Source organism: Tachypleus tridentatus, chromosome 4, assembly GCF_004210375.1.
Source record: "Tachypleus tridentatus isolate NWPU-2018 chromosome 4, ASM421037v1, whole genome shotgun sequence".
In the NCBI taxonomy this organism is placed as follows: domain Eukaryota; kingdom Metazoa; phylum Arthropoda; class Merostomata; order Xiphosura; family Limulidae; genus Tachypleus; species Tachypleus tridentatus.
Genome location: NC_134828.1, coordinates 115,299,651 through 115,312,749, shown reverse-complemented (window position 1 = coordinate 115,312,749; position 13,099 = coordinate 115,299,651). Strand labels below are relative to the sequence as shown.

General features: G+C 33.8%; 1 protein-coding gene across 1 annotated transcript in view; it reads right to left on the bottom strand.

Annotated features, from left to right (window-relative positions):
• Nucleotides 1-12,406, bottom strand: part of LOC143249919 (uncharacterized protein KIAA0825 homolog) — a 58,891-nt gene extending 46,485 nt beyond the window's left edge. Inside the window, exons 1-4 of the mRNA XM_076500529.1 lie at nt 11,449-12,406; nt 10,569-10,727; nt 7,256-8,396; nt 6,571-6,679 (exon numbers count right to left, since the gene is read on the bottom strand). Coding sequence (XP_076356644.1) covers nt 6,571-6,679; nt 7,256-7,925 — 779 coding nt within the window. The 5' untranslated portion in view covers nt 7,926-8,396; nt 10,569-10,727; nt 11,449-12,406. The remainder of the gene's footprint in view (nt 1-6,570; nt 6,680-7,255; nt 8,397-10,568; nt 10,728-11,448) is intronic.
• Nucleotides 12,407-13,099: the final 693 nt, after the last annotated feature.

The following is a 13,099-nucleotide window of genomic DNA, read 5'->3' as shown; positions in this document are numbered from 1 at the left end:
TCATAAAAAAAAAGGAATATTTCTGTGCCCACTGACCCCACTCACCATGGAGCCCTATGAGGAGACACTACAATATCAAACAAGGACACTGCAGCAACACCAGGGATTTGTGCAAACTATACCCAAACACCAAGATCAGATACAATGTCCACAACACCTGTTAAAAACATCCAACACTGGTACTTGATCGACCCTATCCTAAGTGGACCAGTTAACTGACCCCAGGGGGGCCACCCCAAGGCTGCCCATCTACAGGAATTCAAGATCAAAGTGATGTGTTAGGGTTGAACCTCCTCTCTCTTTACAAGTCATCATGCACAGCAAACAGGGAAAGTTCTGTTGTTTCAGTTTACCTTCTCTGGGAGGTCCCCTCACCATGCACAGCAATCCACAATAAGGGGGACTGACTAGAGACACACTGAAAGTGTCACCCCCACTTACCTTATTGGTACTCAACTGTATATCATCCCAGCCCTATCAGTGAGAGTTCTCTGTATACCAACACCCTCGTGGCTAGAATCTCCCATGCCCCATTTGATGAATATTGACAGTGGGAGGACCTGCAAAAATACCCACACTCTTATTGGTCCTTCAGTCTGAAAAGATCTCTTACCAGAGACAGTGGAATGGATGACCATGAAATTCTATTTTCAAAAGTGAGCCAGGGAAAAAGACAAAACACACCTGCAGAATAGGTATGGTATTGACTGAACAAAAGGTAAATACACATAGACATACCTCAAGAATACATCAAGTGGTCTTGAACAAAATACCATCTCAAAGTAGGCACATAAGGTATCATGGCAGAAGGTACGAGTTATTTCCATTAACCTGGCTCAAGGAAGATTTTGGAAAATAAGTATACCCTGGGAGGCACCATCAGCCACCTGATAGGATCGATAAATGTGAAAGGGGCTCTGAAAGAGAAATAGTATGTATTCTTCTTACAGACAGTATAATGAGAGAAGAATATTTACATGCAGAAGCCAAAAACTATCAGTAGATTAAACAATCAAAAAGTTTAGGGGAGATTAATTTATGGAGAACAACCAGATGCTTGTCTACAGAGGCTTGTCCTAGGGATGCCAAAGAAAAATGAACGAGAAGGAAAAAGGTGACAAATCAAATGCAAAAAAAATGTGGAAGTCTGCAAGAATCCCCAACTCATGACAAACAAAGGAGGTAATGGACACACTGAACCACCCAACAGGACATGGGAATCAACCTGGATCCAATAGGATAGAGATAGGAAAGAAGTGTGGGCAATCTACCAAGCTGTTAAAAGACTGAGGAAGGAGAAATTGGATTATGGAGAGGGATATAGAAGCATGATAGAGAAAGGTGCAAAAAGCAACCATAGGATAAACAACCAAACAGCTGCAACGGTAGACGAAAAGGAAGAAGATGCCAGAATAAAGGGATGGCCCTAAAAGCAGGAAACCAATGTACAAAATAGAGCAAACCAAATTAAAATCTGAGTTAGGAAGCAAAATGAAGAGGAAGGAGAGAATTCAGGGATAGCAAACTCTTTGTGGTACTAAGAGAGGAGAAAGGCCATGTACAAATGTACAAGGCCTCCTGATAAAGGCAGGTGATAAAGTTGAAATCTGCAGGCTGACCCTCCCTATACGAACATCTGCAAAGAATATGGTGTAAAATATTTGCAATTTTATTCCAAAGGTTGATATTGACATGGCATTTGAAAATGTTACTTGTTCAATATATATGGTTCTGTAATGTGTTATAGTTTTCTATATTGTATCACACATGTCTGTTGACATAAATCAGTGAATTTTAGCTCCTAAAAATTATATATTTTTTTAATTAACAAATTATGTTTTGTTTCAATTGTCTGACCAGCTACTCCTATACCACTTCAGTTCCATCATTTTCACTTGTACGTTTCTGATACTTTTTACTTACTCATGTTTCCACAGAATCTTTGTTGTAAAACTGTGTAGTAAAATATATATATTTACTTAATAAAGTAAATCACACTGGGTTTTAAAAAATTTTTTGTATATAATAATTTCTAATGTTTTTGCAGTTGACAGATCATAACACAGACACTTTCATTAATGTAGAATCTGTTAGTGAAAAATGGCTTCATGAAAAACAAGAACTAAGGTACAGAAACACATGTGGAACTGTGTATAAAGAAATTTATATTAGCACCTGGTATTCTTCTAATAAAGAAGAAATGTTGTGGAGTGTATGATGTCTCTCATGCAGAAGAACAGGGCCAGCATGCAACAGAGGTCAACTTCTGATGAAGTGGATCTCCTGGCCTATGCAGTGACTGCACACTGGGAATATTGTAATGTTTACATCCTCTACCCTAAGAATGTAGCCAAACATACTGATAAACTTTACAGAGAGTTCAAGAAGAATGTTCAGTAAGTTAGACTGAATGATATTTAGAAGACCGAAATGAAAGTTTACAATGAAGAAATGATGTAACTGTTTGACACATTTTGTGAGGATGAGAGATGGACTAAACTTGAAAAACAACATGGTTTTATGATGAGTCAGATGGAATTGGACTTCTTGCAGGATATGAGAGGACCAAGAAGAGTTGGTGGATCACCAATCACAAATATCCAGAGAACATCATAACGTGAAGAACATAGGATAATGTTGAAAGAATTTAAGAAAAAGGAAGATGCAGACAAGAGTTAGTTAAAATGAAGCAGACCTGAGGGCAGATAGTGCTAATAATGATGAGGAAAACTGCAATAGGAAAGACGATGATGAATATGAACTACAGATGGAAGTAGATAAAGTGAAAGGAGGAACCCAGAAAAAGTTCATGTACCTGTTACTACTTAGTCTTCTAGTTCTACATATAATATGCTATATGAATTTTAGTATATCTGAGAAATAGTCAGGAAAAATTAGTCTAAGTTCTACTGGGTATTTGACAAGCTTAAAAGAAAATTCCACTGTTCTAATACTTTAGCAGCTGCAGCTCTAAATGAAGTTGCCAGTGGCCTATTTGGAAGGAGCTACAAATACAACGACCAAAATGAACGTGTTCATCTCGACACTGCACAATGTGTAAAATATCCGAGACTCTAGCAAAGCCTAAGGTGCTCTCACATGCATTGTTGAAGTAATGAAATCTGAGGATGTAGTCATTACATATCACAGTGATGGATCAAAAAGGCAGGAATGCTGATGGACTCTCTGTTCAAGATGTTACCATTGATGGCAAGTACAGGCCTTTTCCAACATTACCTATTGCAAGTGAGAGTTGCTCCAACCTTGCAAAACTTTAAGTTAACTGTTCTGAACACTCTTGTTGTTTAGTGACATTAAAGCAACAAATATTCTTTAAAAATTTACATTCCAGGAAACAGATGCCACAGTTCATAATTTGTGATACTTGTATCATGAAGCAGATGTTAAAAGCTTTCCCGACTGGTATGATAAAATCACTGACACACCTGCCTGTATTGTGGACTTTTTAGAATTTCTAACTGTGTTTCTTGTTTGTTCTGCTGTACTTGGGATCCATTTAATTGAGCACTACCTCTCCATCACATACTTTAATCTTGTATATTATGAACAGGTAGTTCCAACTATGCAGCAGTTGAAAAAAAATGATCTTGTGAAATGAGACACTGATGAGAAGAAACATGCCAGGATAAAGAGATAGCCCATTTCTCACCAATATTGCCCAGGAGAGGTAGTCCCTCAAGATACAGCTCTCAGCAAATGACAGGCAATATAAACCTGATGTGAATGGGCTCAAAAATTGATATCAATTGCAAAGAAATATGAAACAGGAGCCTCACGAGCTGTTGGTGGAAGAAATTATCATGAAAGAGACAGAGTGAAATATCACCAAGCGATACAGAGGTAGAAGTGGGAATGGGAACATAAAAGAAATGTACCTCAACAGTACTAGTTCCTCCTCCTAAACATGTTCTCATTCTTGATTTAAAGGCTTCCTGTTTTTCTCATCTTCTCTTGATCAGTGGTCTTTAGTTTAACATTCTCAGCAGTGACCACCACACATGTACAAATATCTGGGTACTTTTCTTCTGGTGATGGTCTCACTTTCTGCTGACAGTCATTTCCATTTCTCCACATTTATATCTATTCACTTCTCTCTATATGAATCTACATTATTTTTCACTCCATGGTTGATGTGGTATTTTCTAGCAAAAGGTAATGATCATAACCCCAGAAGATTAACAGGTAAGTTCAAGAACCAACCGCCAATCACCTGAAGTTGGCCTTTCCAGTCCTGGTTCCGGTTATGTGTCATAGCAGCTATTATCAAAATGTAAAAGAATAAAAGTTTTAAAAGACACTCCACAAAATCGTAATAATGAGTAGCCAAATGTCCAGTAAAAGATAAAGTCAAGTAAATGGAGTAAAATTTGTAAAAGTAAATGAAGGTAAAAACAAAACAGCAATTAAAACAGAAAATGGTGTAAAACCAATGTTGACATCCAGTCAACAAAGTTGTAAAGAACTACCTGTAGAATTTGAATGATCAATCGCCAGGAAGATAGTCCATGGTTGATGTGTCAAACACTTTCCAACACATCTATCTTAAGTTGTCCTCCCTTTATACTTTGTAGTATATACTCCATTTTTTTCATTTGAATCTACATTATTTTCACTTCCTGTTCCTTGTTTCACTTTTGACTTAACATTTGCTCCTCTTATATTTTCTGACATTGTGTGGGTCTTTGCCTCCCATATTTAAGGCCTGGGGCTGGACTTTCCATTCCTGAACTATTACCTTCTATTACTCCATTCTTAGATATTTTCTCTTCCTTTCCTTTCTATGGCTACTTGATTGGGAGTGGGGTACTTATCCTGGGATCTACATCCTTTCTGACACCTATTCTTCTTGTCTCAACCAAGTTAAGCCAACTTTTTTGCCTCTGACCTGTGACACGACTAACCAAGTTTTACAATTCTCATTCTCCTATATGAGAGGTTAATTTGCTTTTGAGGACTCTGGTTTCCTCAGAACCTTTCATTTCTTTGGGTCCAGCACTGATGTGTCTCCAACTACGCACTTACGAACCAATGATTTTTGTTCTTGGGGTCCATTTTCCTCTATATTAGCATTTCCTTGAGGTGTTGTCTTGGTGATTGGACTATGTCCAGATTACTTCCTGCATTTGCTTACTGCCTCAAACACAAATTTATTCCCTTGAAAATGGAAGTGAGAAAAGAGATAAATATGGAAAAACAGAAATAACTGCTAGCATAAAGTGGGCCCAATAGCAGAAAGATACTACATGTGTGATTGTCACTAATAAGAGTGGTTTTATTTACCTTAAAAAGTTTTCAATTTTTATGTATTAGTTACCTTTATAATAATAAAAAATACACATCAAAAACAAGAAATAAAGTACTTAACTGGGTCTTCCACTTTTTACTCTTGACTTGTGGCAGTTAAGACTGAATTGAAGAACTGAGCCAGCCATCATGAGCAAGACAATTAAAAAGAAAGGTTGTAATAGACAAAAGCAACAGTAAAACAGGGAACTAGAGGCTAACTTAGCTGCTAAGTGTCTATTTAATAGTGAAACAAAGTCCCAGGAAAGTAACTCTTGAGAAATATTTTACTAAACCCAATGAAAACAAGCAGATCTGTAACAAACATCAAGCAGGAAAGGACTGAGAACCATGAGGTCTATCATTGTGGATAAACTAAAAGAAGCAAATTAAGGTGTTGAAAAAGTGTCTGGAACCATGGACGAGGTTATCAATCACCATGAATTGTGGACTACAAACAACTACTAGAAACCAATGAAAGACTAGAATTGGGTTGAGTGAAATAGAAGGAAGATTGGATACTAAACTCTCATCTTTACGGGAACAAGAAGAAAGATGGGAGTGTACAAATTAATAATGACTGTTTGTTGTGAAAATGTTTTTATGACCCAAAAATCCTTTCAATTAGTCATCTAATTTTCTCTACCACTATCTGTTATTGTACAAAATAACTGTAGTCAAATATAAATTTCATTACATACTATTATTTGACATTCTTCATTGCATCATAAGTTTTGTTTATCTGCATATTTGACAACTAACCCTGCCTTGAAACAGCTAAGACAATAGACCTTTGGTTTCTATGTAGTATTTCACAAAGAATTTCTGATTTGTTATTGTTAAATAATGATTCTAAACACTTTATCAAACAGCTAAGACAATAGACCTTTGGTTTCTATGTAGTATTTCACAAAGAATTTCTGACTTGTTATTGTTAAATAATGATTCTAAACACAATATCAAACAGCTAAGACAATAGACCTTTGGTTTCTATGTAGTATTTCACAAAGAATTTCTGACTTGTTATTGTTAAATAATGATTCTAAACACTTTATCAAGTACTTTCACTTATTCAACATGAGGTCAGAGTTTAGTTGTAGCTCATAACAGATAAATCTGGACAACTGTTCTTAAACAAATTTTGTGTAAAATCCATAATATTTGTCTATGAAGGAAATGCTAATAATACTGGAAGGACATCAACATACCACTACAACACAACATCAGCAACAGAAACCAAGGTTTAAGTATTTCACACAAACATACCTCCAATCCCAGGACAAAGAGGCACAGTTTTCACTTCCATAGGAAGCAGTCTTGGTCTGGTGAAAGGGTGACTGTTTAGGGCTTTCATCTGGAAATGAGCTGTTTACACCTAAAAGAACCCAAGCATATCTTAACTGTTGAGAAATGCTAAATTTTGAACATATATTTTCAATAATGTTCAATGGTTTCTTTATAATTTTTCTAGATTCAAAAATATTTTACTGTCGTAATACTATAGTTCATTAAAACATTTACAAACCAACAAGAGTACAATAATATACTATATTAAATCAACCATTATCTCCTTTTAAATTACTGAAAATTAATATCTGTAAGTAATAATACATAATTAAAAAACATTACTTTCTGAAAAATGATAAAACATTAAAAAATTATATTTGGAATGTCCTAAAAATCTCTTTTGATGCACAAAAACAATAAAGCTACAAGTTCCACTTTTCTACAAACAGAATAGCTCTGAAACACTTATAAAAACTAATTTCATTAATATCTCTATTATATGTAAAGGAAGCTTTAAAACCTTTATTTCCTTCTGACTTTAGCAAAGAAACACTACACATAGCACCACACAATTCACCATACAAATAAAATTTGCTTTCAGCTTTCAGTCATAAAGTAATATATTTACTCCAAAAACCATTGTTTTTATTATTATTTGTCTCACCTCCTAGGAGTTGGAAGCAAATACTTTGAGCAGCAAAGTTTGAGTCATCGCATACAGGACCTCCTGTATGAAGTGAATTAATTTGTTCCTCAAACTTCAGAAATGCTTCAACCATATTCAAGATAATATCTGTGAGTTGACAAATTGCCATATGTCCTTTCTCTTTATTCTCATTAAATTTTGTTGTCCAGTTTTTCCCACTTTCTACTGTTAAAGAAGATTTTCTTGTATCAAGGTAAGTGTCATTCATAATGACACTTAAAGAACCTTTTGACACCAGTGACCCTTTACTTTTTGTGCTCTTAAAGCTTTTACCATTCCATCTGTCTGAACGAGATTTACCAGACCCAGGGTGAACCTCAACAGATAGTCTGTCCTGTTCTACTATGTCAACAAATACACCTTTTTCCTCAAATATCAATGTCTCCAAATATTCTTCTGAAATGGCAGAATCACATTGTTGTTCCTGACTATGGTTCATGAAACACTGGTTTTTCTCTTTTAAACAAAAAATTAATTTCACTATGTCTGGCCAGGTTTTCTGTTCTTGTCTCAACCCATCTAAAACTCTCAGAACACTTGAGACATGATCTGCAATGAATTCAGTGTAATTTTTCTGGACTTCAGTCCAGGTCACCACAAGAGGTTGAAAGTAACCAATGCATACCATCTCTAGGTCTTCTATAATACAGTGCAGACAGAAAGACAGTAAGCAAAATAAGCAACATGAGAGCTCCTCAGAAGCTTCTATACAAGGACATTTGAAAAGTTTTAGTTGCTTCCTGCGTAATCTCCTATGAAAATCCCAAACTGAAGTAGCATCTAGAACAGAACAAATTATCTTTAAATAGTATCTAAAAGCAGCTTTTTTCACTAAACGACTGCAACCACTGTCTCCTATCAAAACAGACTGCAGGTGGCTATTAATGTAACTTTCCACATGAAAGCAAATACAGTTCCAAAGAGCTTCTGTTGCTTTCTCAGCACTAAGGCTAGGAATATCTGAACTGACTCTTTCAGAACAAAATGAACAACACAGACATGTTGACGTAATCAGTTCAAGCCCACACTGTCTTCTCAATTCTTCCAAGTGGCTTAACAGCTGCTCAAGACATCCCACATCGTAATGTATACAGGCAACCTGTAAAAAATATAAAAAATAACTACTAGTGATATTTTCTTGTTAAATACTAGATAGGACAAGAAATAAGGTTTAAGCAGAATAAACAACCGTTTCTAATGTAATAAAATGTTTAAAAATTTTACAACTCATGGCTGAGTGGAAAGGGAAAAACAACACAACACTAACTTTTTAATAATTAAAACAACACAACACTAACTTTTTAATAATTAAAACAACACAACACTAACTTTTTAATAATTAAAACAACACAACATTAATTTTTAATAATTTCCATAAATATCAAGTCATAATAAATTTGCTTCCACCCAAATATCAAAAAGCAAAAATATTATGATTTAAACTATTTTTATAACTAAATGTATATACATTTAAAAAGATTAAAAACAGAAAGGAAGAACAGCATGGCAGCACATCAAAACCTTGGAAGTGATGTAATGAAATGCAAGTTCATAAGAAAGAGAATAAAGAAATAAAAATTGCAGCCACAATAGAAATATCCAAGATCAGGATACAAATCATAAGATGGATCATTATACAATGTGTTCTGGTTTGTTAAGATACTGGTGGAAGACCCAAATTGTGTTGGGGGAAAACCCTCCTTCCAATTTAACCTCAACTCTCAGGGCCTCACATGAGTAAAACAAAAAAAAACTTTGAGCAGAATAGAGTGACTTAGCTCACACTGTCCCATTTATTTACCATTTTTTACTGTCAGAAGCCAGTTATGTGAAGGTTATTGGTCACAATAAAGAGAAAAATTACAAAAGATAAAATAAAAAGTTACAACTAAAACATAAAGCAGCAAGAAATAGAAAATACTACATCAATGAGAGAGACAGTAAAGATATCCTTTAAGTTAGCATTACAGTCTCAGTATGATGTTTGGTCAAACAGATATTAGGATATTGCTACACTAAGCCTAACTCTAATTATTAGATTATTTCCCATTCACCACTCTACTATGCTGTTGTATAGATCTTTAATGGTTTTTAAGAGATACACACAGTAGCAGGTATTATATAGGAAGGTGATACAATTACCATTAAATTAATTTATCTAAAACATCACACAGTAGCAGGTATTATATAGGAAGGTGATACAATTACCATTAAATTAATTTATCTAAAACATCACACAGTAGCAGGAATTATATAGGAAGGTGATACAATTACCATTACATTAATTTATCTAAAACATCACACAGTAGCAGGTATTATATAGGAAGGTGATACAATTACCATTAAATTAATTTACCAAAAAATAAAACTGTATTATCTGAAGGTGACTCCAAACCTCCCAAAATTTATATCTGTGTAGCTGAGTTCCATAGTTTTCACCACAAAGAATGATGCAATAACACTACAATTCTCTTTGCAATCTTCAATCAGAAATACTCTCATTACAGAGAAAAATCTGTTCTTGTATCACTACCTTTCCATTCCAAGTGTCATCTTAGTATTTGTTTTTCTGTGAACCATTTCCAACAATTCAATTTCTTACTAAGACACTCAATACTCAAATATGGCCTGAGCAATGACCCAAACAATAGAATTATAATCTCTTAAGACTTGTATTAAATATTTCTGTACCACAAGTAACGCACCCATCTTGAATGACTTATGAGAACAACCATAACACCAACATTATTTTATTACATAACACTGTTAAGATTGTTCTCATCAAAAGTTAACATTTTCCTGAACTTAAAACGTATTTTCAAAACACAATTGGAACAACTGTATAATTGAGTGTTTGTACAAAATATTGCACAGCTATACTTACTCTCTTCTTATTAAGTACTTTTGAAAGTATTTCAATAAACATGTATTCTCAAGACAGCAAATACTGGTGTTAAAACTTTAATTAAAATAAGGTACAGAACAATGTTTTGACCTTGTTAGTTCATCTTCAGGTTAACAAAGGTCAAATATTGTTCTATATTTTAATTAAAGTTTTAATACTCATACCAGCCATCTTGAGAACACATTTTCACTTCAAGTGGGTTTCTTGTCATCATGAATTTCAATAAACATTTTTTTTAATTTGATGCCATGTGTGAAAACAATACTGCTGAGAAGTAGTCATAACAGAACCACTTGCATAACGACTTTTATTGTGTATGTGTAATGTTTTCTTTTAACTTCCAAATATTATGTAAATATATCTTACAACTTTACTAAGACAGCTTCTTTGATGTTTTGACTGAACATCTTTCTTCACTGTTTCATTTTTACTCTTCCCATCAGAAATATTCTCTCCTTTTCCATTTTCACACCTGCTTCCAATTCCTTCTAGTACCCTTCAATTTCTTTTAAACAAGCTTCAATACTAAATGTGCAACAGAAATAAACCTGATAATAAATAAACAATTATATGAGAAAAATAATTTGTTAAGACTTCTCATGAATGAGAAAATTATTTCCATATTGACATTCTTTATCTTCTTTCCAGCAAAAAACACACACACATATAAAGATAAAACTGTTCAAAATCTAATGTCCCAGAAGTAATAACTCTCATGCCAAAATTAACATAAGGATTATTAACCAAAAAGGAAACATATCACAAACCAATGGCACTTATCTTCTCTGTGATAACCCATTAAATGTATGAAATGAATGAAAGTTGGCATATTATTGTTAAATCTGTAGGGTAGAGAAGTGTTTGAAAGGTTATATTTCTATGGAAATTCTTATCCCAGTGTTTCCAACACTTTAAAAATGTTCCTCATCTAATAAAAGATTGTTTACTAGTGCATTCTACATTCCATATAAAATTCATTATATTACTTGAAGATTACTTTTATTTTGTCACACAACTAAACAGAACATGACTTTAGTTTACCTATGAGTTCTTACTGCTTAACAGCTGCTTATCACTCACTATGTAGAAAATATTTACCACCAATAAAGTAAATAAATTTTGATACAAGAAACCTGAAAACATAAATGCTTTCAAAGGGTGAGCCTTTCCTTTTATGCTGCTAATCAGTTTTATTGAATTAGAATTCAGTTTAAACTTATTTGTGTCATTAATAAAGTTTTCTCACCTCTGATCTGTAGAATTCAACTCCTCACTCAGAATTTTGTCAAGAGACGCGATACAATTCAACATACTGAACGCCATTGTCTACATTAAAAAAATCTGAAATGTGTAATTCCATCAGTTATTGATATGTTTCATCAGTTGATAATAAATCAAACATATCTTTTCCAGTTTCACCAGTTGAAAATTAATAGAAAACATTCAATTTCAACCCACTTCCTCAATGAACAAAAAAATCTTCACAGGTTCAGTAACACTTAATACTAATTTATACAGCAGATTAGCAATTACAAGATTTTCACTAAATATTTATTTACAATTTTATAAAAAGGTTTGTGTGGTAAAACCAATTATTTTTGATTAATTAAATTCCTTCAGACTTTCACAGGCAAGACCATTTCAATATCTCAAATTATTCCTGGTTCTTTAGTACTGTCCCCACACATTCACCTCCACTCTAATGATATGATTTTTTTTTAAACATTTATTTATCAGAAGTATGACTACTATTTCCTAACAGAGGTGGTATTTGAGTTATACAAGTATTGACAATACTAATCAAATGAAGATAATTATAGAAACCAAGTAACTTTAAAGGAATTTATTACTAAGATTTGATACAAATAAAATAATTAAGCTTCAGTTACACTCACAGATTATCATAAGTACATGAAAACACTTCTACTAAATGTATGTTATTACTTCCACTAATACTACTAGGGCTTATAAGCTGTAATGTAATTGTAATAAAATAATCAATAATAATAATAATACTTTCTTTTTCAGTAAAACTCAATGTTAGTTTTGTTAAAGCATCTGATGTTAATTATAAGAGTTTAAAATAAAAAGAAATGTTATTTGCACATAATATCACAAATTTAAACTTATATGTATTACTAGTCTTACTACTACAGCATCACAGTTATGTTAATCTGGAATTTTCATATTGAAACAAAATAAAGGGCGCCACCTTCAAAATAATGAGTTTACTGTTTAGCTAAAATAAACTATTAATTTAATAAAAATATGGTATAAAATCATGATATATTACCTACTTAATGATTGAATGTACAATACAATGCAAAACTATTAGTACAAAGTTAAAAATTATATTTCAAGCTACTTTAAAATAGGGTAAATAACAGGTGAAACATCAAATTTTATTGATCTTTATTGTTAGTAAAATAGATTGTTTGTTTTATTTTGTGAATTTCGCGCAAAGCTACTCGAGGGCTATCAGCGCTAGCCGTTTCTAATTTAGCAGTGTAAGACTAGAGAGAAGGCAGCTAGTCATCACCACCCACCGCCAATTCTTGGGCTACTCTTTCACCAACGAATAGTGAGATTGACCGTCACGTTATAACGCCCCCACGGCTGAAAGGGCGAGCTTGTTTGATACGACAGGGAATCGAACCCGCGACCCTCAGATTACGAGTCGAAAGCCTTAAACTACCTGGCCATGCCGGGCCTAACACAATAAAAACTCAGAAGAAATGCCGGAATTCAGCAAACACTTAATACTTTGTCTGTCTAACTTTTGCTTTAGTACCCAGCATGGCCAGGTGGTTAAGGCACATGGTTCGTAATCTGAGAATAGTGAGTTCGAATCCCCGTCACACCAAACATGCTCGCCATTTCAGCTGTGGGGGTGTTAT